This window comes from Magallana gigas, chromosome 6 (assembly GCF_963853765.1).
Source record: "Magallana gigas chromosome 6, xbMagGiga1.1, whole genome shotgun sequence".
NCBI classification, from domain to species: Eukaryota; Metazoa; Mollusca; class Bivalvia; order Ostreida; family Ostreidae; genus Magallana; species Magallana gigas.
Window position 1 is genome coordinate 50647715 of NC_088858.1, and position 25953 is coordinate 50673667.

The 25953-nt window shown below is 34.2% G+C and overlaps 2 protein-coding genes and 2 long non-coding RNA genes across 4 annotated transcripts; 1 reads left to right on the top strand and 3 right to left on the bottom strand.

Moving 5' to 3' along the window:
* The first annotated feature begins 2757 nt into the window (after positions 1 to 2757).
* On the top strand, positions 2758 to 9927 carry LOC117688899 (uncharacterized). The gene is made up of 4 exons (XR_010714719.1): positions 2758 to 2956; positions 5057 to 5195; positions 6372 to 7517; positions 7920 to 9927. It is a non-coding gene; the product is annotated as an uncharacterized lncRNA (long non-coding RNA).
* Positions 5110 to 8684, bottom strand: LOC136276262 (uncharacterized). Its single transcript, XM_066087809.1, has 3 exons — positions 8574 to 8684; positions 7985 to 8255; positions 5110 to 7590 (listed from the first exon to the last, which is right to left on the bottom strand). The coding sequence occupies exons 1-3, from the start codon at positions 8638 to 8640 to the stop codon at positions 6402 to 6404; spliced, it is 1527 nt and encodes a 508-aa protein (XP_065943881.1). The 5' UTR covers positions 8641 to 8684; the 3' UTR covers positions 5110 to 6401.
* Positions 9928 to 10533: 606 nt separating the features above from the next.
* LOC105335390 (uncharacterized protein K02A2.6) lies at positions 10534 to 14628 on the bottom strand. The gene has a single exon (XM_034460983.2). It carries the CDS (start codon positions 14626 to 14628, stop codon positions 10534 to 10536), a length of 4095 nt encoding a protein of 1364 aa, XP_034316874.2.
* Positions 14629 to 23853: 9225 nt separating this feature from the next.
* LOC117688817 (uncharacterized) lies at positions 23854 to 25601 on the bottom strand. The gene is made up of 3 exons (XR_010714913.1): positions 25448 to 25601; positions 24885 to 25331; positions 23854 to 23976 (listed from the first exon to the last, which is right to left on the bottom strand). It is a non-coding gene; the product is annotated as an uncharacterized lncRNA (long non-coding RNA).
* Between the last annotated feature and the right edge of the window lie 352 nt (positions 25602 to 25953).

Here is a 25953-nt window from a genome sequence, read left to right on the forward strand (position 1 = left end):
TCAGTTGCTTTCTGCAATTCAAGCTTTTAAAAAAAAATTAGTAAAGAAAAAAAACCACAAAATCGTACACAGTACATGTATATACAAAAAACGACTTGTTAGTTCTATATAAACTAACCCGCAAGAAATATTGTAGGCATAAGATACGCTTAATGAAAACAAAACCGATTTATTAAACGAAAAAAGCGACGATGACCGACAAACCTGATGAGATTCACACACGATAGGACAATATACACGCACAATACGACATTATTTTTTTTTCTGTGTATACGTACATTTGAATAAATAATTAGCACAGAAGCATAAAAAAAAATTATGAACACTATCAAATAGTATTTTTAAATTTTCAACTGCGACAATGGTGTTAGAAGGTCTATAATATGCATACAAATTACAAAGTTCACTTTTCATTACATTTCTATGAATTTTTGGTTAATACTTTAAATATCTGCCTTCATAATCTAGAATCGATCATTATGAACTTTAATTTACCAGGTGATTTAATATGTCAAATATGAGAACTACTTTGAAAGTGAAATAAGATTGGAATGTTAACTTGTTTGGTTGCGTAATCAAATCCTGTGAAGCCTTATGAGCTTGTTAATCTACTCATGGTCATGACCTCGCGCATAGTTTGTATTCCAATTAACTTTTTAGCACATTTTGTTTTTATATTTACGATTAAAACTGACTTATAAAAATATTATCAACCGTGTATGTTTTCATTAGGAAAACTATAAAAACTTGCAATGGTGATATTATAGTGACTTTGTAAATTAATACGATTTTTTATCCCCTAAACTTACCAATGAAATCAGTGATTTAACAGTCTAGAACAAAATGCGTTAATCATATAACATTGTAGAACATCTGACGTGGAAGAGCTAAATAAAAAATATAAAAGCTTTTTTTCCGAACGAATTACGTACTTGTTCAGACATATTAGGATTTACTCAGACGACGAAGTAGCCATGAGAGAGAGAGAGAGAGAGAGAGAGAGAGAGAGAGAGAGAGAGAGAGAGAGAGAGAGAAGAGTGATATTGCATGTCATTAAGAATGCAGAATGGAATAATTCTTCTTGGAAAGCTATATTTTAATGTTTGCAACATTAACCACAATCTGTTGTCACTCCCTAATGCCCCTTCTTGCCTTTTCCTTCCGTTTAATTCATTTTCCTTCGCCTTTAAAACACTTTCACGGATACTATTATTTCTCTTTTAAACACCAACATACGCTTTCTAGGGAGTAATATGTACTTTTAGATAAAATAAATACTTTAAAAATTATACATTCTTTAAACTAATATGCTTAACAATATATTAAACGAGGGAAGCTACATGTGGTAACAAACAAGTTGTTGGACAAGAATATCAAGAACTTTGACTAAAATTATCTTTACGCAAGTTCTATAGTCGATACCATGACCTTGTCAGCAAGTACAGTGTTTCATTAAGAGACAATGCTAACTTTTTCATACTTACTAGACCTTTATTTATACATAGATATACAAAAGATTGACTACATTTTGTACGGTTTTTTCTGTTTTCCATAACCTTGTCAATAAGCACATGGTGGGTGCGACCGGTCGGCAGGTGATACTTACTCCTCCTATTGCACCTGATCCCATCCTTTCTTTTCAGAGTCCCTTGTTGCTCTGCTCTGACTTTGCTTTATGAATTTTCGAGATGTTGTCGGTTTATTATTGTCATTTTTCATGCTATCTAATTAAAGTCTAGTTTTTAAATTTAATCCAATAAAGCTCACCATTTAATTATAAAAATAAGCTCATACTTTGATAAATTTATGTGATATGTGAATTATTTCCATCCTCGTTTGAAGACCATGTCTATGTCATGAAACTATAATTTAGCTCTTCTAAATATTTACACATGTACAAAATGACATCAAGCGCAAGCGTGGAAATTTACACCTTCTTCTTAACACATGGATATGATACAATGATTAATATGTTGAAACATATTTTCCTTCTTTCTTTTTTTTTCTTGTTTATTTTTGTATATGTCTAAATTTTTTCAAAACTGCTTTCTCAACATAACATTTTCTTTAAAACTAAAATAGGAAAAAACCAAGTATACATGAATTCCAGATAATAAAAGACAGCTTTAAAAAAATAATTGGGGAGCCCCCCCCCCCTCCCCTCCCCACTATTCAACTTCCCCGTTTTAATTATTATCATAGATGTACACCGAAAAACACAATCTGTTTATTATTCACACATTAATCTATAAGGTTAACCACTAATCTGTCGTGGTATAAAAATGTATAAAATTAAGAAAACGTTACTGTAAGCATATCTAGTTAACTTGCCCTACACTTTCCGCCATGACGTTAATTAGTCTATCCGCGTTCCTGGACATCCCGTTTGGAAAGTTCTTTGAATAAAAAAAAACACCTCAAATAATCCATTTTATTATAGTCTGTCCCAGGTTCTCGGTTCCGGGATATTTTGACAATTTTTAATAAATGTCAGAGAATTTTTTAGTAAAATGAATAAAATTAAACGCTAACAAAAATTTCCAAACAAAATAACAGGTAACTGACCGCATAAATGTTCCATTAGTTATGCATGAGCCGATTTTCAAAGTCTACGGGACTTTACAATGTTAATTTCGGCCATTGCTGCCAAGCGTACGAGGGAGTAGTTATTATTTTTCATGCGCTTTAAAATAAATCGAAAAAAAAATAAAACATAATGTTTTATTTAATCTGTGCAAATATAAATGATAATTTAGCTATTTAGCGAGACTGTTAGTTATCCTTTTGTAAATTCTAAGTCAGGAAAACATAAATCCGAGTGTGATGCAGTACAACTAATGATGACCTATATATCGATACGTATAAGTTACGATGCGCTGATATTTTAAGCATGATAAGTGACTGTTGGGACTGTGAACGTTTCAATGACAGCGCAACTGGAAAGCTTTTTACAAAGGTATGTTAATATTTTATTCTATGTATCGTAAATGGTTTGATAATAAGAGCAATCATAATACTTCAGTTGTAACTTGTTTATAAATGAATCTGCAGTGCGAAAGCGAAAGTAGGGTACCCCTGTGAGTTTTTGTTGAACACATACCGTTAAATTAATCACTTAATATATTAAACAGGAATAGATTGAAATCCTCACAAACTTGACAATAACCTACTGTTAATTTGACGTTGGCACACTTGTAAATCTGTGGGCCAATGATTATATCATGTGAATGAAAGTAGGGGTGGAAAACATTCAAAGAATCAGCATTATAAAAGAGCATTCTTCTTGAAATTTTGTTCATTGCTTTTCTTTAACCCACAGCTTAAAATTTTAATTGTTTATTGATTAATTAGTTCAATTTCTAAACATGTATTTTACCTTACTTTTGAAATTTAAAAATAGAATTGTATTTATTTATTTTAATTTTATACTGTTATTAATGGTTATAATAACCAGGCCAAGATATGTAAGATAATTCGTTTCATGTAAATTACCAACCATAAGCCAAAGAATTATCTGATATCTGCAGTATTTTGTTTCCTGTTCCATTTATGGCTTTAAATGATAATATAATTTCATTAATGAAATAGTTTCTTTTAATATGTTATAGAATTATATATTTTTTTATGCCATTCTTAAAAAAGTTTGTTTAGAATTGCCGCATGGAGGTTTCTAGACCCAGGAGAGTGGGGATTTTTTTTTCAAATTTGAAATTTATCTTATCAAATTTTGATAAAAAGAAAAATCTCCATATAAAAACTTCTTTTTCGCAAATAAAATTTCATCATGGGGGAGGGGAATTTCAATGAGGTGTAAGGCAATTCCAAACAAACAATAATTTTACTTTGGCCTTATGCAAGATCCAATTACAAACATCAGAGGTCATCTAATTCGAGCAAGCTGAACAATTTAAATCAATATTAATATGCCAGCTGTTTTAAAATTTTGAACAGCAAGAATATTCATCAATTGAAATTAGTTCAAGAAGTCATCAATAGGACAAAATATTGCTGAACTACAAGTACCTGTATACAAAGCAGAAATTGTTATTAAAATTTTTAGCAACTTGCAATTTACAGCTAATATCCATATTAATCCCATTCAGCATCTACATTATAGTATTAAACATAGTTTTTAAAAAAAAAAAAACAACAAGGAGAAATGTAATTATAATTTTATAATGTTTATTTTGTACAGAGGTCATTCATGATCAAACCTTTTGTTTTCATTATAACATGAAAGATAATCATTAACAATATATTTTATAATGATAGATGTAAAGTTAAAATTAGATGTTTGATATTATATTATCACAGATGTGCAGCATCACAGTCTTTACATGTGATATTAATAATGGAAATTATCAATTTCAAATTCAACAACAAATCGGCAGAATGAAGTTACTTGTATTTGTAAACTAAGCAACTAATCAAAGATGTGCAATATCACAGTCATTACATGTAATTATTATAATTGAAATTTATAATTGCAAATTCAACAACAATTAAAGCAGCAAAATGAGGTTACTTGTTTTTATAAAATAAGCAACCAATCACAGATATGCGATATCACAGTCATTACATGTGATAAATATAATTGATATTTACAAATTCAACAACAATTAAAGCAGCAAAATGAGGTTACTTGTATTTTTAAAGTAAGCAAACAATCACAGATATGAAATATCACAGCCATTACATGTGATAAATATAATTGAAATTTACAATTTCAAATTCATCAACAATAAAGCAGCAAAATGAGGTTACTTTTGTTTATAAAGTAAGCAACCAAATCACAGATATGAAATATCACAGCCATTACATGTAATAATTATTATTGAAATTTACAATTTCAAATTCAACAACAAAGAAGCAAAAAGAGGTTACTTGTATTTGTAAAGTAAGCAACAAATCACAGATATGCAACATCACAGTCATTACATGTAATTAAATCAATTTAATTTATAAATTCATATTAATCACAAAATTTACAAAACGTGTGGGGAGGAAGCTACTGGTAATACATAATTGTGATTGAACTTGAATAACATATATACAGGTATTATAATGGAAGTCCCTGTTACAAAGAGAGAGCTGATCGCTATAGGAAGATTGATACTATAGATGAAGATCTGCTGACGAAGCCATTCATAACATGCAGAAGAAGAATAGTTGAAGTTTCACTTCTCAAAAGTCAGGTATACTAGTTCAGTATTGGGACTGCTTTTATAACTTACCATCTTCATATATATATAGTCATTGAAATCAATGAAAAAGATTAACAATGGATGGAAAAGATCATTTGTACAAGTAGAAATCATTTGTAGATTAATTTGGGAGTTGTATTATGTTTGATCACCCTAAACAAGCATGCATTATTAGCACATTGAATTCATCATTCATTTGTAGTCATCATGCTACAAGACAGATCTAGAAGGTAGGGGCCCATACCCCTTTGAAAATTCAAATATATTAATAGGTCTCAGATGCATCAATTATGATTTATCAAATGATATTTTGTCTCGTACCAAAAAGTATACAAAATATTTATTTATGTGAGCAATACTAGTACTCTGGGTGCTGGATGGACAACTTTACTGTTTTAAATATTATGAAAGTCGAGACAAACTTGAAGAATGAATATTTGTTGAAGAGAAGGATTAAAGTTTTTAAAAATTATTTCAAACAGTATTCAGTATATTATTTAATCCTCATTGTTCAAAGAGAGGTAAAATATACTTGTCAATTATCATATTTACCTGTAAAAAAACTAATTAAAGATGCTTAGTTATAAATAGCAGTCCCATAAATAAAGAAATGAAACTAATCACTGATACAAAATTTCCAAAAAAGTTTAAATTACCAGTTCGTTAATAAATAATACATACATTGTATACTGTGGAATCATTAGATTTCGTGGTGGCTCAATTTTCGTTGAATTCGTGGGTACCTCTCATCCACGAATCAACATCTTCCACGAATGAATATATAAGGGTAATAAAGTCATATTTCCTTCGTAGGTTTAAGAGAATACACGAAATTATGTCCCCATGAACCTGTAAAATTTAGGCAATCCACGAAAACTGCGGATATGAGAAATTGTTTTTACAAAATAATTGAAGGTAGGTCGCGTCTGACCTTAAAGACACAACATTTTAAAATATTTGGAATGTTGTGTTTCTGTCAGAATAACAAAAGATAAGCTACATTACCGGTACGTAAAATATTCTTTTAGATGTTTTCAAATATGTTTTCCCCCAAATTATGTGGGACTACATGTAAAGAATACTGGTACGCCACTTTTGAAAATTGAAAATTAATTATTAAATTAGGTGTAAATCAGTGATTAATTTTCTTTCTTTTACCTTTAAAAGGGAGCAGTTCTCCAGAGACCATGGGAAGGCTCATGAAGGAGCTGGATTCAGTCCATACAAAGCGTTCCAACATTGGACACACTTACCTGACTTTAGAGAGGGCTTGGTACATATGCGGTGACTCCACCTCTTACACACCTCACACTCAACCCAAACAATCTTTCGAGACTTTCCAGGAGCATTGTAATCACCACATATGCAACAAGTGACTTCATTGTCAGACTCCTCAACGAAGCCCATGGATTCGTCAGAGTCAGAGTCATTTTCGTCATCACCAGAATCTGTGTCCATGTCACTGTCACTGTCTTCCGAGTCCGTCAAGTCTATGACCACAGGAGCAACCTCCTCATCCTGGACTCCGTCGAGTTTCCACAGTTTTTCTTCGACCTCTCTTATCACGTGACTCTCTACCTTACGCCACTTCTCAACCCCATAAGTTGATCTAGCCTGATTAAAGAGTTCCTTCACTTTATCTTTCTTAAATGTGGAATTGCTCCTGGCGACGAAACTTTTTAATTCAGCCCAGACCAACTCAATAGGATTAAGCTCACAGTGATAGGGAGGTAGACGCAAAACTGTGTGACCTGCCTTTGAAGCCAAATCGTCTATAACATATTTAGGACGAGGCTTATGTTGCTTCACCAATGTGATCAATTCAGCCTTGATCATTCCCGGGGCGTAATGGATACCCTTTCTATCAAGCCAAGACTGGATCTCGGCCTTCGGTGTCGACGAAGTCGGACACTTAGACTCAGGATCCAGATGACTGTGATAGGAAGCATTATCCATCACTATGACTGAATTAGCCGGTAGGTTAGGGAGCAACTGCTCAGTGAACCACTTCGTAAAGTTTTCCGAGTTCATCTCATCATGATAATCCTGGTTGCCTGTTTTCGACTCGAAAATGAGAGCAGATCCCGGGATCATGCCCACAGCCGAAGAACCTGCATCCACAATTATCAGACGAGAGCCTTTCCCAGATGGGACAAAACGCCCATGACCTCCACGATGTGACTCAAAGGCAGAGGTAGATGTCCTAGAACAGTCCACCCAATCTCCCCTTGCTACATGATTGGTGTTCAACCAAGTCTCATCCAAATACACAATAGGACGACCCTCCTCTCTAAACTTCCTAATGGACCTCAGGTAAGTATGTCGCATACTTACGATGTCATTCCGATCTCCAATGTAGCGTTGGTTGGAACCTGCTTTGTAGAACCTGAAAAAATGGATATCATGTTGTTATGCACCTATCATTTTTCATCACATAATTTTATTTTGGTTTGAATGTTTTATTGTCATTGGTCTTTGTCCATCATAGTCTGTTAAAATTTTACATTTTTAACATCATCTTAAGTACAAGATATATTGTCAATTTGCCATGTTAGGATGTAGACACCAATAATGAAGCTTTAAATGCAACCATGACACTCACTGACAGGTCCATCTATGGGCTATGGTATTCCAGGACCGTCATGACCTGTGAGGCATGTTTAATTGGCCATGATATGCTTTAGTAAAGTCTACCTGTAATTTTTATTTTTTCAGATCTACAGTGCATATGACTCTTCAGTTTTACGTCATGACAAAGTAATTTGTCTTAATGTGCTTACCTGAACCCAAGATCCTTCACGAGTCTCCCCAATGAAGACTTGAAGAGCCTGACTCCCTTTTCTACCAGAACATCCGACAGTTGGCGCAATGAAACGTACTGGCCCTTCAACTGCATGTCATGGATGGTCCTCTTCACCAGGTCTGCATCGAAGTCATCCAGCTTCCTATCGGGTCCAGGTTTCTTCTTTGGAGCAGGGACTTGCAAATCCTCCACCACCATATCAACTGGGTCTTGCATAACTTTTCTCTTTAGAGTATTCTCAGATATTCCTATAGATGTAAAAACAGATTTTATTAAATATGTATTTACTAGTACATGTACGATGTAAACAAAACATTTGTGTTGCATGGATTAATACAAATTCATGCTAACAATTTTATAAATTTAGGTCTCTAAGCTAAGTCACTCAGAGAACCTACTGGCTTGCTATCTGTGAATGTAAGTTGTCATCCATGGTGCTTTGTGCCAATGTTGAATTTAATTTTCATCATTTGTTTTAGGAAAAAAATGCATCCAAAGTATCAAAAAGGATATCGATTTTTAAAAGGAATTTAATGAGTTTTCTATTTACAAAGACTTATTTTTACCTGTTGCGAGTGAGAGTCTTTTCAAAGGGTTTTTGATATTCTTCACCCTCCCCTGCTTGCATTCCATGGTAAAATGCTCAAATATCTTCTTTAAAAGATCTGTAGGCTGTAGAAAAGAACATGCATGTTTTAGATTAAGAACACTAGAATCATTGCATAGGTGTTGGAAGCAGGGGGCTGGGGGCTTTTGCAAAGTTAGTCCTAACCATTAGGCATATAGCATCAGGGAGGGGCCACCCCCCCCCCCCCATTCAGGGAGGGGCCAACCCCCCCCCCCCCACCCCCACTTCTTCTCGCAGCAAGCATAATTGTTCATAAATTTAAATATCAAATAAAATATCAAAAGTGATATTGAAAATTGGACCCACGGATTAGGAATTTTTCATGATTCTGGAGAAAAAAAATTTTTGGTAGGTAAGATTCTTTTTTGGAGTAATAGTTATACCCCTCCCAAACGGATTAGAATTTTCATGATTTTGGGAATTAGGTTTTTTTTTGCTTGTCAGATTTCTGATGATTAGTCTAGCCCCCCCCCCCCCCCACTTTCAATTTGCTTCCGACGCCACTGTATTCATTTGATTCAATACCTAATCATGTATAAAATTAACCTACAGAAAAGCAAAAAACATCGAATTCTATTGAGCATTTTAATGATGTCAAATTCATTACTGCACACGCTTTAAGATTGCATGATTTTAACATTAAACATGAAACACACTGTTATCTTCATATATCTGAATCGGATCAATTTGCCTTTTTCAAACATAGATATACCGGTAAGTAATAAACAGCTATGTTAAAAAGTTCACAGTGATACTAGGAACTTGGTTGGCACCCCAGACCTTGAAAGTGAAAATAAAAATCCTTGCCAATTTAACCTTTTTAAAATTTTGTTCTATAGGTTAAGCTTACTTTTTTTTTAAACTGTCCCCAAAAATGTGTGGGGGGAGGGGTATCTTTATTTTAAATTTATTTTAAAATATGTCAAATTGCATTGTTCATTTTGAGAAAAATGCTCCATGGTGTATACCTGTTTATAGTATTCCAGTTTATTCTATTCATTACAAATTAAATTTTGCAGGACACGTATCTTATGTTTGTTGAAAATATATTCAGTCTGACTCTCAATATGATAGTACACCTGAATATACACTCAAAAACCAAAGAATATCAGTTTTTCTTTTTTTCCCTTTACTATTTTAAAGTATTTTTCATGGAAAACAGATGTTGGCACTTGCAATTTTTCTAATATGTGAACATTTTGATTTATGATGAATATTATTCAATGATTGCTCATTTTTAATATGTTTTTAAATTTCAAACCCTTCATTGAAATAAAATTTTAAAGCTGTTATTTCCCTTGCAGTTTGTTTATGCAAATTAACTGATCTGATTAAAGAATGCTTTTTGCACATTAATGTAATTATCTTATATATATCAAGATCAAGATGTATATATAGCATTTATACACAGGTACCTTGTTACATATTCGCCCTAGCACTATAACACATGGATCACAACAGAGGCTGCCATCTTGAAACTACTTTATTATTATGTATTAATGCGCATGACATAAACAACATATAGAACCGAGCATGTAAACATTCCGGATATAACATCTTCTCCCTCCTTAAGAATGATGTACATACCTGTTTCATTATACAATATTACTTATGCTAACTGTCAGATATTGTTGGTTGTCTGTGTTTATTGTTATTGCATAGCAAGTTCTCAAGAATTTTCCTTTTTATATATATAAACAAAGGTTTACTATAATACACATGCATTACGACCTTAGCATGTAAATAAAGATACATACAAAATACAAACATTCTTGACTAGGATTAATTGCAATGAAACCTCTTGGTTCCTGTAAGTTGCACAGGGGATTATTATGCCCCAAAACACAGTACAACTGAAAACTTAAACTAGATAACAAATTGGTTGGGGTTTCGTTGAGTTACTTGGAGTATACATAATCTTCCAGGATTTTTGGTTGACGGGTACGTAACGGGTAACGTCTCTCGGACTGGATGGGTGCTGTTGATTTCAGCGGTGTAGACAGACTAGACTCCATGTTTTTCGCAATAGTAGGTTTAACCAACGGAGTTGATCTCCTCGCACTGTCCGATAAAACCGACGGTAAAGATCTGCTGTTCGGCGTCTTTAACTTCTCTGCCCAATTGTCCATTGAAACTGAACTTGAAACACTCGGCTCAGGTATCTCGACATCTGGTAACATGATTGGAATCTGTGATGTTACAATCTGATCTGCATGCCTCCTCCACTGTGTTGAAGGGTCCACTTGCACACGATAGGAAACAGGTCCAGTTCTTTGAGCAATCATTCCCGGAATCCATTTATCCTTCCCACGATAATCACGCATCATTACCGACTGTCCTGGTTCAAATTCTCTGTTCTGTGTAGTTCTCTGTAAACACATTTCTTCTTGCTTCTGCTTGACATGTAACTCTGTGTTTGGCCTCAAAAGATCCATTTTCGTTCTCAACTCCCTCCCCATCATGAGCTTTGCTGGTGTTTCATTTGTTGTTGCATGTGCAGTATTTCTATACGCCAACAAGAAATTTGCCAGTTTTCTTTCAATGCTCCCTGCATCATTCTTACTGCATTTCATGGCTTGCTTGAAAGTTTGGACAAAACGCTCTGCAAGTCCATTACTAGATGGGTGGTACGGTGATGTCTTGATGTGCTTTATGCCGTTAGCATTCAAGAACTCTTCAAATTCTCTTGAGGTAAATTGTGGGCCATTGTCACTCACAATTGTTACTGGAAGTCCATTTCTGGAGAAAATGGTTCTCAGAACATCAATAGTACGTGTTGATGTGGTTGTGCTCATTTTCACCACCTCTGGCCACTTTGAATTTGAATCCACCATTATAAGAAACATATATCCTAAAAACGGTCCTGCAAAATCTATGTGAATTCGCTCCCATGGCTTGGTTGGCCACTCCCAAGCATTCAATGGTGCTCCCTTAGGCGAATTCTGGTTTTGTTGACATCCATTACATCTTTTGGCGATAGTTTCAATGTCCTGGTCAATTCCTGGCCACCAACAGAAACTCCTAGCAAGTGTTTTCATTTTGACCACTCCTAGATGTCCTTCATGTATCTGTGAAATCACCAAGTTGCGGAGTTTGGTAGGTATAATGACTCTTACTCCCCACATGATACAGCCATGGTGAATAGATAGTTCACTTCGTCGTGAGTAGTATGGTGCTAACTCTCCATCTTTGTCAGTAGAAGTCCAATCACTGTTAATGCACGACATGACACGACCTAGAACTAAGTCTTTACGAGTTTCGTTTTGAATGTTTTTGCTAGAAACTGGTAGAGTTTCAATCTGTCCAAGATAAAAAGCGTCCACCATATCTATGGTTACATCAGACTCTGTGCTTTTCAGTGGTAAGCGTGACATGGAATCTGCATTCGCATGCTTAGAAGTTTTACGGAATCCAATTTCGTAGTCATAAGCAGACAAGAAGAGAGAATAGCGCTGTAATCTTGAAGATGCTGTAACTGGGACTCCTCTCTGAGGACTGAAAATGTGTATCAAGGGCTGATGGTCGGTGATCAACTTGAATTTCCTACCAAACAAGTACGAATGGAATTTCTTGATCCCCCATATGATTCCCAAGGCTTCTTTATCAATCTGAGAATAGTTTTTCTCCGCTGGTGCTAATGTGCGAGAGGCGAATGCGATTGGTCTCTCTGTTCCATCAGGTAGCTCATGAGAAATAACTGCACCGAGTCCATAAGGTGATGCATCACATGCCAGGGAAATAGGCAATTCAGGGCTATAATGTGTAAGTACCAGATCTGATGCTACTAAGTCCTTCACCTTGTTGAATGATTCTTCACAGGATTCTGTCCAATTCCAATGGCTGTCTTTTCGCAACAAGTTATGCAACGGTCCAAGCACTGTTGCCAGGTCAGGTAAGAATTTACCATAATAGTTCACTAAACCTAAGAACGATCTTAGTTGAGAGACATTACATGGGGAAGGTGCTTTAACTATGGCATCAATCTTCTCTGGTGTCTTGTGTAGACCATTTCTATCAATCACATGTCCACAAAAGGTAATGCTTTCCTTGAAGAATTCGCACTTCTCTAGATTTGCTCTCAGTCCATATTGGCTCAATCGTTTCAGTACCATGTCCAAATTCTTGAGATGTTCTTCATTACTCTTGCCGGTTATAACCATGTCGTCTAACATACACTGAGTTCCAGGGACTCCTTGTAATACTTGCTCAATGGTCCTCTGCCAAATAGCAGGCGCTGACGCTATGCCAAAGGCCATGCGATTATAACGATATAATCCCTTATGTGTGCTAATGGTAAGTAGCTCCTTGCACGATTCATCCAGTGGAAGTTGCAAGTATGCTTGCTTCAAATCGATCTTGGAGAAATGCGTTCCACCATTTAGGTTGGCGAAGATGTCATCAATTTTAGGTAATGGATACTGATCAACATTGAGTAGTGGGTTAAGCGTAACCTTAAAATCGCCACATATTCTGATGCTTCCATTCTTCTTTAGAACAGGCACAATTGGAGTTGCCCAATCACTATGCTGTACTTTGGTCAGAGTTCCTTCCGCTTCTAATCTCTGGAGTTCTTCTTCCACCTTTGTTCGTAAGGAAAAAGGAACAGTCCTGGCCTTGACATATTTTGGTTTGTTTTCTCTGAGTGTCAGTTTTGCTGTAATGCCCTTCACAGTTCCAACTTCATCAACGAAGACATCTTTATATTTGTCTATAATTTCACTTACGCTGGTAGGCTTCACAGTGCTAATAGCATGCGTGTCCTTAATCAATCTCCAGTCAAGTTGAATTTTTCTCAGCCAATCCCTGCCAAGAAGAGCTGGTCCTCCCTTTTCAACTATGTATAATGGCAATGTCTGTTTAGTGCCACCGTATTCCACTTCCACGTCCATATAACCCACTGGCTTGATGTGTTCTCCCGAGTACGTGCGTAGAGTGATGTCTGCAGTTTTTAACTTCAGATCTCTGAACTTCCTCCTGAATTCTTCCTCCGCCATGACCGAAATAGCTGAACCAGTGTCCAATTCCATTTTCATCCTCATTCCATTTATTTTCAGATGGATCCATATGATGTCCGCACTTGTTAAATTGTTTAGTTCTAAACTAGCTATATAGTTGTCATCACTCACATCCTGAGGGTCATTTTCAACATAATGAACAGGTTTTCTTCTTTCATGTTTTCCAGATGTAGGCATTTGAGGTTTTGAAGTTTTACACGCTTTCTTTATGTGTCCCGTATTATGACAGTTGTGGCACTCAGCATTCCTGAATTTACAGTCCTTTGCTACGTGGCCACTTCCATTACAACGATAACACCGTGCTCCTCCTGACCGACAGTCTTTCGCTATATGTCCTTTCTCACCACACCGATAACACTGTACTTCATTTTTCCTGTCGTTTCCTCTGGAACGTCTATTCTTCACATGCAGTCTGTTCACGGCTCCTGTATCTGTCCGATTCCTAGCCTGTACTAATTCTGTTGCATCCTTAGCTGCCGCCTCCATTGCCACACTGATCTCCATAGCTTTTTCAAATGTCAAGTCTTTCTCTGACAGCAAGCGCTTTTGAATGTGAGGGTGTCTTATACCACATACCACTCTATCCCTCAACTTTTCATTTAGCGAAGCATTAAAATCACAATAAATCGAGAGTTTCTTTAACTGAGCTACATACTCCGTTATTGTTTCTCCTTCCTTCTGGTCTCTTTTATCGAAACGGAAGCGTTCTGCTGTTTTGATGGGCTTAGGGGACAAATGGCTGTTGAGTAATGTCACCAAGTCCTGATAAGTCTTCTCAGCTGGTTTATCAGGAAAAGTCAAGTCCCGCAGGAGAGAATATAATCGTCCACCGATGAGACATAATAAAGACGGTACCTTTTTTCCAGGATCTATCTCATTCACTGTAAAGTACTGCTCAAATCGTTCGACGTACGATTCCCACGGTTCGATAGTCTCGTCAAATGGGTCAATCTTTCCAATTAAACCAAACGCCGCCATTACCACAGATCCAAAATATAATGGGACGGGTTAGAAACAGACAATTTGGAATAATTTGAGGTTACCGGAGTTTATCCTCGTCGCCAATATGTTACATATTCGCCCTAGCACTATAACACATGGATCACAACAGAGGCTGCCATCTTGGAACTACTTTATTATTATGTATTAATGCGCATGACATAAACAACATATAGAACCGAGCATGTAAACATTCCGGATATAACATACCTGATATTTTTTTTTGAATATTTTTTACAAGAAAATAAGTCCGTGTACTGGTACTATATTAAACAAAATAATTCCATGTACATAATACATGTAATTATATTAATTATAGAACATGGACAAGTACATGGAATTATTTTATTATAAAAATGTAAAAAAAAAAAAAAAAACCTCAGGCGCCTGTGCATTTAAATTGTTTGTCCATTCACAACTTAATGTAGCATAATTTTGATCATTATAAGTTGTGAATAGCTCATATTGTTAAAACATTTGAAGTGATTTTCAAGAACAATGCATGTAATATGAATATAACTTTGTCCATTCACAACTTGTATTTTACACCCCCATACACCTTTTTTAAGAAATCCAAAATATTTCCATGTTATTGAAAGTTGTGAATGGCTCATGATATATCAGATTTACAAAAATGACTTCACTGTATTCTTTATGTATACGGATTTAATTAATTGGGGTCTTAAATGACATGGTACCTGTTGGTATTTATACAAAGGTCATGGTCAAATTTTCGTGACATCATACAAAGCAGACAGCAAAAAAAACGTTGAGGATGTAACTTGAAATTCAAATCTTGCAGTGTTATGTCCAGGTGGTGATATATGGTCTTGCTTTTGGATTGCTATGGACGTTTAAAATATGATAATTGTGTTGTTCTTCTGAGGATAAGGAATAGTTTCAACGATGATTTCAAGGTAGGCCTATGTGTTTTCAAAATACTGTATTAATCTCACAGAAATAATGGAGAAATAAAACATTTGGATGGAAGATTTTACCGTTAAACGGTTTCAAATTACGCTACGTTGATATCATTAACGTGTATACTGTACAATAAATAGAAACAATGAAGTCCTTTTTGCAATAAAATCGGAAAAACTCGAGTTGCAAGAAAAAAATTTACCTCCATACACTTGACTGTCTTCCCACCCTTAATCATAGGCATCTTTCTTCTTCTTCTTCTTCTTGTTTTTAAGGTTTTTTTTTTAAGTCAAAAGCAGACTATATTAGGCCTATATTTTTGGTTATTCTCGGAGCAGATGTGTTAAATTAAACGGCAAGTACAGAAACTTTCCGAACGTAAGCGTGAACGCGATCAACGTGCGCGACGTTACATACGTCACAAACGTAAAATTACGTATAGACACGAACTTATGTGAATAATGACAGGCCCCTGCCGAAGTGGTAGCCATTTTCTCCAATGTTAAATTCCCGTAAGGATCGAATTTTTGGCTGTGTAGGTTAACTGTTAGACTTTGAAAAACTATGAATATAGCAGATGTCTTGGAAATTTTTCATATTATTGAATGGATATCTTTTTAACTCAGTGATATGTATAAATATCGAGTAATCGTGCAAAATCTGCATCCAAAAAATCTTGGGACAGACTTTAATTGATTTTTTTTAAAAGTAACCATAGACTGCCGGTCCAGGGTATCTGACCACGATTAACGACGAACTCGTCCTACACTTTTTGCCATGACGTTAATATTTCATAAGTTGAAATCATGTTCTTGGATACTCCGTTGTGGAAAATTCTATCCAACGCTCTTACCAGAGGTCGTGCTTTGCATTCATCTATCCATCAAAACTAAAATCGCGCATTCAAGAAACAAATTACCTTATATTATTTATTTAACATTTGTCAAAACTTAACTTCTATGCATATGATCAGTAAGTCAGTAAGTGTTCATCATCCAAAAAAATTTGCAAGCAAAAAGAAAAAAAACCAGTAATTTTTTTTTAAAGTGGAGGGGGCAAATCCATGATAAGTCGATTTTCTATGTGTAAATTGGAAGAAAAAAATGAAATATTATTTTTTTCAACATGGGGGGAGCTCTATGATGAGTCAAGTTTTATATGTAGGTTTAAGAAAAAATGTCTTCTGCAAAAAAAGGGGGATGAACTGACATTACAATCACTTTAAAAGAGGAGATACAGTGCAATGAATATTTATATATTAAAATCTTTATTATTCAACAACATTGTATCTGAGATTAAACTACTGTTCTACTTATAAATAAATAAATTATAAAAAATCTTATAAACTATGAATAATGAAAATTTACTGAAAAATAGATATGTTTTATTTTTTTGCATTCAAATTTTACGTTGTTAATTTTATTTTTATTGATTTATTATAATTCATTGTTTGATCACATGCTGTGCTCGCCCCAACGGTCCCACCGTAAAACAGATTATGTCTTTAAATTTTCTCATGGTTTTATAACCTTCAGTAAGTTTGCTATTGATGCTGTTTCTAATATGTTAACTAGATCCACTAACTCAAATGCTAGATCGGGTTGTGAACCTAGCACTGCTTAGTTGAGTTGTGCAACTAATTTCTGGTATAAAGTTTGCTCTTCAGTAACAAGTTTTAAATGTTTTTGTATCTTTTGTTTTCGGGTGAATGTGTGGATGATCCAATTCCACCATAGATTTTGACTGATCTACCATAACTTCATTTTCACACTGTTTGATATATATAATTCTATGTACTGGACATCGTTCTCTTCCACTTATTAACTAGAAGTCTCTGTTTCAGATTGCACAACAAATCCTGAAATTCTAATTCTCCGGCATGTAGGTCATCTACATGACAGCATACTATTCCTGTCAGTTTTTCCGCATTGTTTGGTAATCTTTGACTGATTGCACCCTGATTCAAGTAGTTCATTCCGTACACTTATTTATTTCCATCCAATCCAACAGGTGTATCACTTTTCTTGGGAGATTTAATGCAGACATCTCGTTTTAGTTTGTTTCCTTGCAGGAAGGCATACTTTATATCAGTAGACTGTTTATAATCCAACACTTGCTTCCTGCTACTGCAAGAAAAATTCTAATAGCTCCATTTCCAACTGTTGGACTATATGAAGGGATAAAAAAATGTTCTTCAAAACCCCGTGGAATCAATCTGGCTCTTGTACTTGTAACTTCGCCAGTTAAACCCATCTTGTTGATATTGTTTTCTGTTCATGGTCCTCTATTTCTTCAAATTTGTCGAAATGATAAAACATTTTTAGCTCGGTTTTCTCGGCTTTCTCTATCAACATTTGACTCTGTGATGCTTCACTTTTAATTTCAGCTCTGTTTACTTTCCTTTCATCAAATGCTTTCCACTCCACTTCGTCTAACTCTCCACTTTTATCTTCATTGTCGATACTGTCCCTAAGACTAAACAATAAGGTGTATCTTCCTGTTGCCTTTAAGTACGCCCCAATTATGCTTTTGAGATTGCGCGGGTAGGTAAAGGCAACTCTGTTTAATGTTTGATGACCGTCAAAATTATGATCAATTTAAAAACTGTTTATTTTCATTAAAACAGTGCTGAATATATATACCAAGTGAATGTGTTCACCAAGGTATTATTTCTCTACTTCGGAATCGACTTGATCTTTGAAGCTGTGTCATGGTATCACGTGACAGTTAAAAATAAATCACTTTTCGACCTTAACAAAAAATCAAAAAGTGTAACGAAGTGCATTTGTATGTTTGCTACGAAAAATCGATCGACAATTTGTTCATGTTTTTTAAAATTACTGCTAAAATCCTATTGTTAATCGAATAAAATAAATATTGTCAAGATTTATCGGAAACTTTCTCAACTTCAATTTCATTGAAAATACTACGTATTTTTCATTTACAACAACGAAGCGCAAAATTCTAGCAGCACTTTTCAAATAGTTTAGGTCACAAATTGTTGATATTTACAAAAGTCATCTGTCATAATATCCGGGGTAGTGTTACACTTTTGCCTTTTAACTCTATGTTATAACAGGAATACCGATGGATTACACTAAGTCTTTTTATAGGGTGTACAAAATCATCGATAATGCATCTGTCATTTCAATAACAAACGATCCAAGCTATTAACACTAATCAGGAGGTGTCCTTTTTATTCACTTTTGTTTTAAAATCATCAAAATTACGGCAGATTTCCTATGATTCATTGTATGAAATAGGGCTGCTGAAATATGTTAGTTATATTATACTTTACATTCAATTTAGTACATAGATTAAGAGAGAGAGAGAGAGAGAGAGAGAGAGAGAGTAAAATGATTAGTTCCGACATAATCATATAACGTAAAAATCGCGAATACTTTTGTCATACCGCTGTATACATATTTCCAAAAGAACCACGTGTTGTTTGCCTTGTTCGGTTCAGCTCGATAGAAGTACATGTATAATATTGACCGGATATTGGCGGGGAATTGACGTTTCTGAAGTTTGATAAACATGATTTAAACAACAAATTAAAACATTCGGATTTCCGACCATGATAGTCGTATGTACGACGAAACCGCATACTGATTTGTTACAGGTAAAAGGACTGTAGTGGGGGTTTTTTCTAATGAAAAAAATTAAAGTATCTGATGTAAATACATTTAAAATGTCTCAGTAGTAAAAGATAAACATATATTTTTCCAATAGATGAAATATTCTAACTGGAATATACGGAAAAATTAAGTATACAATAAGTAAATGAGAGAATTCGAAAGCGAGAGAGAGGGGGGGGGGGGCGTAAATAATCTTACTTTTGTTACTTGAATACGGCGTTTTATGGTGCAGCATAAACTTTTCCATTCTCCCTGGACATCAAGAATAAATATTCTAAATAGCGATAGAATTAACTTGCTTTATGAAAAATATTGTACGCACTATCATTTATTTTTGGATGATTGACGGTTATAAAATGGAAAAGAGATGCGTAATTGACGTCGTGTCGTATAGAAGGAACGTCAAAACTAACGTATTGAATTCTAAACACCGCCTTTTAGCACTAAATCCGTGTTGTTAAACATGATCAGATATAAACAAGTTATATATCATTAGAAAGAGAACATTCTCAACTATGACTCGTGTAAACCTCATTGTCCTTCAAGATTTGGCCAAATTCCGTCAATAACGTCCCTTGTTCTTTGGAGTTTAAATATTAACTGATGGCTGATGAAACCGTTCCACATTTGCAAGTAGTTTCTTGCCATATTTTCCCATGCCAGGAGTATCTCGATGTTAACAGTTTTGTTTTCCTCTTCAAGTTTAATAAGCATCATTTATGTTACCGGATTTCAAAAGAAACTTGAACCATTTATAGTTACCATGCAAAAAAAAAAGAAGATTGATTATTTTAAAATGCATGTACCGTCATTAAATATATGCAGGTATACATTGGCAGATCATCAATTCTTGCGCGGATAATATGTTTAGTAATATTATGGTACATGTTTATGCCATTATTTTTTAATATCAAGATTTAGAAATAATATTGTTTCGGTCAGGATATAAGTAACAGATTTATAGGCACATTACAATAACTCATCGCGGTAATTGTTCAAGAAAACTATAATATGTTAATGACTGCAAAGTATGCTAATATGATATTAACAATGATTTTATCAAAATACCAAAAAAAGTAAACCTTACAGAGGAAGGAAAGTAGGACAGATCATAAATATTTGATTGACACTGAAGCATATCGATTGCAGATTATTATCAACAAAACAATTTATTATGATTTTAGAAATAGTTTTAAAAATATTTTTTTTAAGATCAGTAATCTTTAATACGGTGAAATGTTATAAATTGGATTTAAAATAGAATTAATGTGGTATAGAATTTCATGTGATCCTCATACTTTTATATACAGTTTACCCATTAAAGATATAGAAAAGAAACTAAAGGTAAAAAATCGCGTAGAGTTTTCTTTTTATAAATGAAACTTAAAGATGATTGTTAAGTGTGTAATATTTTAAAAGTTATATTTTTCAAAACATTTTTCACCATAAGCTGAAAATTAGACCAAAAAAATCAGTCGTCCTCTATAAATCAGCTGGGTTCTCAACAAGCAATAGGATAATCACAAGCATGAGTTGTCTAATGAGAAACATTACTCAGTCAGATGAGGATGATTGTTTGTTAATGATATGTACAAGAGATATGTTGTCTATATGTAAGATTATTTTTTTGTTTGGAGTGTTTTAGCCCAAATAGTGAATGAAAAAAGAATGGGGACTAATTTTTAAAATGTAATGTCATGAATGATTGGTTTGTTTGCCCATGACGATGGCCACTGGAGATAGGCCCACTGCCCTTGAAAATATTAACCGCATCCTAATATAGCTGTTCCAGAGCTATCTGTAATCAAAGTACTGAAGTACTGAGGGGAGTTGATTTTATCGATTATCATTTATTTTAAAATCAACTTATCTTGCATGGCAATTAATTTCTAGTCTGTATTTGAATTACGCACTTTTTTATTATATGAATTTTTAAACTTTTCCGACATGAATTTCGAGAAGCCCCATATGAATCATGTTGTGTACTAGTAATATTTAAAGATAGATTTCAAACTATGTATTAGTAATCGAAGCAATTCTAAAAATCGTATGGATCCAAGCACTATTGATATCGAACTCTAGTCTCGTTCAACCAGACGCTCGGCTGTCTCCGTTAATCTCCGACAAGCAAGAGAGCCTCTCTGCTTGTCGGAAATTTAAGGAGACAGCCGAGCGTGTGGTTGAACGAGACTTTATTACACTCTGGCGTAGGAACACATGAGACTACAAAAAATATCTAAATTGTTCATATTATATAAAATCTGACTATTTTCAAAGTGTTTATAGATAAGTTTATTTGAAAAACAATGCTTCAGCATACGTTACATCGAATTTTTCTATTATTTAAAGAACTAAGTCTTGTCAGCGGCGATGATTTGTGCTAAGGTCCAAACACTGTTTCACTTTCGGTTTGCCAGAGTAACTGCATAGGAGAGTTGATTAAAATCAACTCCCAAAAAGGTTAAGTGTTTCTTGGGAACTCCATTCGGAATCCGGAAAATATACAACCCCATTGAAATTGGTCAGAAGATCGAGCCACATTTGCATATCTAATTTCATTGCAGAGGTAATGTTAACATGGTGATAGGGTTTAACTTTACCAATAATAGCATTATAAAAACGTCTATTATTGAATGCTCGACTACCTTTTATGGCCCTGCCAAAGAAATTAAGTTTGCCTACAATGCTCTGCGGTGAATTGCAGTGAATTGATGGTATTTGTTCTTTTCTAAATATGATGTGTGAGAATTGACAACATTTCTTGAATCTTTGGTAGTAGTATGCAAATTTGCATTTGAATTGTATCTATGACCAGACCCAAGAACACAAGTGATGTTGTAGGCCCCTGTGCTTTGTCCTTATTAAGTGCAATCCCCATATCTGTACATAGGCTATAAAATGTGTCGACTAGCATATGCCAATAATTAGTCACAGACCTACCGGCAAAAATAAAATCGTCTAGGTAACGATGGGTGGTTTCTAAACCAGATTGCCTTCTGACCAACCATTCGACCAATGTAGAAAATGATTAAAAAAAATTTACACGAAATTATGCAGCCAAAGGGCAACATTTAATCAAAATAGTAAGCACCCCCAAAGAAAAGTTCTAGAAGTTCAAAATCCCCAGGGTATACGGGTATTAGCCCCTCTTTTGCTAACAAGGCCCCCTTCCCAATTTGCTTATGGTATTTACGACTGTGTCGAAGGAAGTGTAGGTAACTGTTGTATCTTTATGTATGTATTTATGCTACACGACGGTGGGTAAGATAAATGTGTTAACATTCTCCAACCGCCACAGCTTTTGGAAACTAAAACGATTGGCGAGACATGAATGTTGGGCATAGGTGGTTGTAGGAGGGGGCCGGTCATGCGGCCCTTATCCGCCTATATAGAGAAAATATCTGGGTATTGATTGGCTGATACTAAGTTGTGAGAAAATATAGGAAGTCTGGGTCCTGCGTACAACAATTCAAATCCTTCCTTAAAACCGGTATTTAAAGTTTGTGCGTCTTGCCTGTCTGGGTAATGTTGTAAATACTGTGAAATGGACTTAATGAGGATTGGGGTGCTTTCCAGAGAACAAAGGCTATTATTGTTTGGGGTGTCGAGATAACGTTTTAAATTGTGCAAGATAATGGAGAAATCTTTAAATGCGCTTTTCTTAATGTTGCCAAGATTGAAAATCCTGTGGTCATAAAAACTGCCAAAACTAACATGACGTAAGACCAGAAACAATAATACTCTTAATAAGACAAGAGTTAAAGGTACGAGTTAATAGCTTTGGTGCTACAAGACTCTTGGAACACCATGAAGGCTATGTTCGGTGTCAAAAGATAGCTCCATCTGGCCAAAGCTTATTCATGGCGTATAGTCGCATTAGACAGAAAATAAAATTGTCCTTATCACTAAGAAAAGGTTTATGTCGGAGTGTAGGAGTTAACCCTTTTGCATAGAGTAATGACCATGGTACACACTTTATTCTGAGCCAAATACCATCATTAACTAAACATTCTAAATTCTTAGATTATGATTTTCTAAAACATCTTAGTAAGCATCTTAATGATAGTGTTCAACTGTTGCCTTTAAGGCGGCAATCTGTCCGTGTGGCTCGCTACAACTCTTATTTCCAATTTGTTTCTTTGTTATAATTAGGTATGTTGATTTTTCAGTATCGTTTTAACAGCTTTACATGTATATTTCAAAAGTTTTGGTTTATTTGCATATTTCACGTGCATTTCCATTTACATGTATTTGCAATTTCGTTGCTATTATCCCTATAACCTTGCTTACAAATGTAACCAGTTAATAATTGGTAAGAAAAAGCAAGAGTCAAATCAAATAATTCATCTCTGTGGAAAGAATTTCAAAAAAATTATATTGTTGATATTTAAGTAAACCGATCAATGCTCCTGAGCAGGTCTAGTGAATGAATCCAAATAGAAATATCCTTTTAATGCGACAAAATCATTTTTTTTTTAAATTTTCGCGTCTTATATCTTTTAATACATTTCGTTTGAATGTTTTGACATATCAATTCCCGGGAAAACTATAACACGGTCTTCATATTAGATAAAAGCTAAATACCACAAACAACACGTGTGATAAATCTCGATACTAATTGAAGAAATAGACTGATAAAACAAAGTCTGAGTTTTTCCCTTACATGTTTTTATTTGGTGTGTTAATCATTCATATACAGTTTTAAAGTACATTTTACAGATGTAGTTTCCTGGGACGTCAAATGAAACTGGAACCATTAATAGTAACCCTGCAAAAAAGGGAGATTTATTATTCTAAAAATGCATTTACCATCTTAAAATTTCTTATATAATACATTGGCACAATATCAGTTCTTGCACGAAATATAATATTCAGTAATATTAAGGTACATGTACATGTATACGCTATCATTATTTTAATTTCATTGACTAGAAATAATAGTGTTTGCTTGGAACATACGAAAAACAGTTTAAAGCACATTAAAATTATTATCACATTTTTTTTTCAAGAAAATTATAATATGTTAATGACTGCAAACTGATCTAGTATGATCTTAATGGAAAACAATGGAATCATCAAAATATCAAAAAAGTAACCTTTACAGAAGAAAAAAAGCTGGACATTTCATAATTAATTGATTGACAATTGAAGCATTTCGATTGCAGATTATTCTCAACAAAACGGTATTATATATTCTAAAAACATAAAAACAGTTTTTAAGATTAGAAATATTCCATAGCGTCAAAAGTTTTGGTTTTAAAAGAGCATTTATGTGGTATATAATGTCATGTGATCCTCATACTTTTAAAATATGACGGTCTGAAAGATGGAGGCAACGTATTTCATTCATAACTCTTACATTTGCATGTTACATGTTTTGATCAGAAACTATATATAGTTTACCGATTATAGTTAACAAAGGTAAATCATTGTATAATTTAAAAAAAAATTGCAGAGGATTGTTAAGATTGTAACATTTTGAAAATCATAATTTTCAAAACTTTTTCTCTACCGTTTGCTAAAAATGAAAGAAAAAAAAAGTCAATAAGCCAGCTGGGCCCTCAACACCTTGATTTTAAATATATCAATCAAAAAGATTTTTAATGAAAAAGAAAGAAAATACCTTGAGTATCGGGAAAAATTTTTGATTAGAATTTTTTATTAAGCTCTTTTTACCTTGCCTAACCTGCTATGGCCAAGTCCTCTTCCGTACACCCCTTTTCTCGGCAGTCTGTTTTCAACAAGAACTTTTCCGTACCCTCCCCAATACAGATCGTTTCGAGGAAGAACACCATACAATTCGTTTCCATAGAGTCCACCATACAGAACATTCTTTCTATTTGTTCTTGTTTCAATCAGACCTTTTCCGTACGATCCTGTATACAGTTCGCTCCCAATAAGATCACCATACAATTCATTTCCATAGGGTCCACCATAGTGACCATAGAGACCATTCTTTTCATTTATTCTCTTTTCAAAAAGACCTTTTCCGTACCATCCTCCATACAGTTCGCTCCCAATAAGATCACCATACAATGTGTTTCTACCATAGAGACTGTTTGTTTTGTATCCATAGCAAAAGGCCACAGAAAAAAGGACCACAAAAAAGATCAGTCGGATCATCTAGAACAAAAATATTGATTGATCTTATTTCAAAATAAGGACCATTTGATTCATCGAGTATTGTGAAAACAATAACATACGTCAATAATGAAATTTAAAATAAGCATTTGGCCTACCTTGCTGATAAACAAAAAGGATTTGGTAAAGATCCTGTGTGCTTAAAGCTCAATGTGCAGGAGTATATATACTAACAGTCACGTAAAAGACAACCAAATATCATCAATAAAAACAGTCGTAATAAACCACAATGTGACACAACCCCAACGAACATTAAACATTGATACAAATAATAAATCACAAGAGGCCATAGTAAAAAAATTGAAAAATTGCACAGGGTCATCGAGATTACGGAGCAACATTTCAGATCATTAACGTAATTGTTTTATTTTACATATTGTGGTTATCGTTTGTCCCTAATTGACAAACATGATTAAATGTACTATTTCTTGGTATCATTTTCATTATTAATTTCCTTTTTGAGTACAATTCATATATATATATATATATATATATATATATATATATATATATATATATATATATATATATATATATATATATATATATATATATATTGTTAATTTAAGACCAAAGAGATGAGGTGTTGAACTTTTTCTTGCAG

What these genes read in the sequence shown, in the direction of transcription:
- LOC136276262 (XM_066087809.1), bottom strand. Translation starts at nt 8,640, where the DNA reads ATGGAATGCAAGCAGGGGAGGGTGAAGAATATCAAAAACCCTTTGAAA. An exon ending in AAGACTCTCACTCGCAACAG is followed by an intron (nt 8,256 to 8,573) that starts GTAAAAATAAGT and finishes TTACATCTATAG; the next exon opens with GAATATCTGAGAATACTCTA. An exon ending in GTGAAGGATCTTGGGTTCAG is followed by an intron (nt 7,591 to 7,984) that starts GTAAGCACATTA and finishes CCATTTTTTCAG; the next exon opens with GTTCTACAAAGCAGGTTCCA.
- LOC105335390 (XM_034460983.2), bottom strand. Translation starts at nt 14,628, where the DNA reads ATGGCGGCGTTTGGTTTAATTGGAAAGATTGACCCATTTGACGAGACT.